The sequence below is a fragment of the Cebus imitator genome, unplaced genomic scaffold, assembly GCF_001604975.1.
Source record: "Cebus imitator isolate Cc_AM_T3 unplaced genomic scaffold, Cebus_imitator-1.0 Scaffold476, whole genome shotgun sequence".
NCBI lineage: Eukaryota > Metazoa > Chordata > Mammalia > Primates > Cebidae > Cebus > Cebus imitator.
This window is the reverse complement of record NW_016107791.1, coordinates 435,736-438,791: the sequence shown is the minus strand read 5'-3', so window position 1 is coordinate 438,791 and position 3,056 is coordinate 435,736. Positions and strand designations below refer to the sequence as shown.

At 44.1% G+C, this 3,056-nt stretch overlaps 1 protein-coding gene across 1 annotated transcript in view; it reads right to left on the bottom strand.

Moving 5' to 3' along the window:
* Window positions 1-1,244, bottom strand: part of EPAS1 (endothelial PAS domain protein 1) — a 59,252-nt gene extending 58,008 nt beyond the window's left edge. The window contains exon 1 of the mRNA XM_017512714.2: window positions 1,191-1,244. Coding sequence (XP_017368203.2) covers window positions 1,191-1,244 — 54 coding nt within the window. The remainder of the gene's footprint in view (window positions 1-1,190) is intronic.
* Window positions 1,245-3,056: the final 1,812 nt, after the last annotated feature.

Genomic DNA, 3,056 nt, shown 5'->3' with positions numbered 1-3,056 from the left:
GGAAGAGAAATTTGAGGCTGATGCCAAGTTTTCTCAAAACCAAAGTTCAGACAATGCTGGGGAGGGAGTACGTGTAGCCCCCCTCCCCAGGTGGGTTAACATTTGGGAGCAGTGAATTCCCCTTTGACAGAGGGCTGGCTCAGGAGGCAGGAGGCAATACTAAGCTCTTCCCAGAGATGTGGACGTAGGGCTCTGCAGGGCCTCCTCTGTGCACTGCCCTCTGGAGGTGGGGCTAAGAACACCACCATGGTGCCCACAGCTGTTCAGAGCTGAACAGGGCAGAATACTGTGTTTTCCACAAGTCACTCAACAGATGAATTTTTGTGTGTGCCTACTCTGTGCCAGGGACTATATTCTAATGGAATTATCATCCAAGGATATATGGGAAGCTGTTTTGAGCCCCTTTATAGCTTCCATCTACACTATTGGTTTTAGACAAGGAGTTTTAAAAACTGTGTCCCACCTTACATTCCAAATAGGTAGCCTTAGTTTTTCTGCAGTTCAACTTTAACTTAAATATTAATGGCAGTGTTCCAAGCTTCGGAATTCATGGACTTTGTAAACAAATCTGAGCTCCTGTCTCTAAAGTCGCTGTGGTTCTAAACATTAGATAGGTTACTATCAAATCTCCTGACTCCTCTGGTCCATTCTAAAATCTCTATTCCTATCTTCTCATTGCCCATACCACCTAGTTTTTAATTTCTAATATTCTCTAATTCTCTAGCACTCTCCTGTATATTAATGTCCTCTCCTCACTTAGATTATAGCTCCCCGAGGGCAGGGACCACATATTCTACTTTTTCTCTTTTTCATTATGCCAACATAGTACTGGGCACACACAGGAATTGAGTATATATTCAACCATGAAATCATGGCACTTTAGAATAAAGAAAATGTTAGCATTTATCCAGTCTAATCCCTTCATTGTACAGATGAGGAAACTGAGACCTGGAGGTTTTGGGTCACTAGCTCAAGGTCAGCACAGCCCCTCCTGGTCCTGAAGCCAAGACCAGTGTTTATAGGCAGTAAGCCATTACCTACTGGCATAGATACAACAGTGACTCACAGTTTGCAGTTGAGGAGTCAGAGGTACAATGTGTTTAAGTAACTTCTCCAAGATACCACAGCTCCTAAGGGGTAAATCTAGGACTGGAACCCAGGCAATCTGGCTCCAGGGCCTGCAGGCTTACCACATCCTTCTCACTTCTCTCCAGAATCCCTACAACCATTTCCCCCATTTCCATATCGGGGTATTTACTATCTCTTGTCTTGAGTGTTATCACCTGTATGCTCATCCTACCCCTACCTGGCCCGCACTAGACTATACTTCCTATGAGCAGGAACAAAGGTGTCTCCTTTAATTTTCTGGGATCTTCAGCCCAGTGCCTTTCCTACAGTGGGTGCTTAGTGAATAGAATTCCAAATATGTACAAATGAAGTATGCTAGGCTAGTAAGGTAATCCATTTCTTCCTCCTAAAACACAGTGTAGAACTTTAAATACTTGTTTTTCCCCCATGGAGGAGATAGGAATCTATTGGAAGTACAAATGCCTTTGCCAAGGCCTCTCCACCCTGGCCAAATGTTGCCCAATTCTTGCATAACCTTAAAGTCATGTGAGAGGCTCATCCCCCTGGGAAGTGATCTAGCCACTCCTCTCTGCACCTATTCATCATGGTTTTTACCCCCCTTTTCTTTCGCTCTGTACAGAAGACTTCATCCTGCCCCCCATACTTAAACCACTCCAGGAAATCTTGATAGTTCAATTCCCTAGTTATCAGGCAGTTGAGATTGGAAGCTTAAAGAGAAAAGAAGATTCCCCACTCCTCCTGCTTCTCCCAAGAGCATAATTTGGTCCCCTGCTGGTGGGAGAGTCAGCAACAACTACAAGATTCAAGTGTTTCCCAAATTCACCCAGGAGGGGACACTAGGCTATCCCCAGGGGCAACTGATGCCTACAAGGAACTGACCCAATCCCAGCAGCACAGAATCATTTCCATTTCATGTTGAATGTCACTCTTTTCTCAAATATTCAAAATAGCACCCATGCTATTCCAAGGCTGCCCCTTATGAAGAATAACTGGGCCCCATAATTATGGTTTTCTCTGCAGGAAGTTATCACTACAGCTTAGCTATTTTCTCTCTTCAGGATTTAAATGGGGTGAAGGTAAGGGGCTTGCACTAACCTTGCACATAGCAGCCTTCTGTTTCTTCTTTGTATCCCTGTTTTAAAAACAAAAAGCCCTAACATGAGTTCTAATGATAATCATGGTAATAAGATTTCAAGTTTTTCACCAAATTTATCCATGCAGCAGCTATAGATGAGTATAGAACACCCTGGAAGTGAGCATGTATGTCCCAATGCAGCTTTCCTGTAACAGCTGCCAGGAACAGAGAAAATGGTTATGGAACTCCTTCTCCCAACACCTGCCTGACACCACCAGCACAAAAGCCAGAATTCTCCTGCTAAGCAATAGGAAGGTTGACTAGCTACCATTACAATTACCCTGCACAGATCTTGTCCCGCCTGGATTCTCAGCTGAACTACTAGGAGGTCATCATCAAAGTGAGTCATGTCATCCTTCACCTGCCTACAGGATATTCTTACACTGAGGCTATTGGGGCTTTTACCATGAATGCAGCACACCCTTTGGTGCCTCTCCTAGTCCCTCAGCCTCAAGCAAACACCCACACCGGCAGAATTTTTCTTCATGCTCTTTTGTATGCTCTTGCTCCCAACTCCAATGGATAGGACAAAACGGTTCTCTCCCCAAAAGTAACTAAAAAATCCCCAAGGGCATTAATATTCTAATGTAATACAATACTGGTTTTAAAATCCTGTATTTTCTAAGACTGTAACCTAGAACATACAGAACACTGCTCACTAGAGAGGACTGGATCAAACAGGCCCCAGGGAACCTTCCTTACTGTGCTTTTCAAGTGGGAAATGGATTCCTCCCAGGGTCCTGTCCTTAGGAGATTTCCCTGCTCCATCTGGAAAGGTCAGCTCACCCTAAAGATAAACTGGACCTTTTTTCTTCTCTTTTGCTGTTAAGAG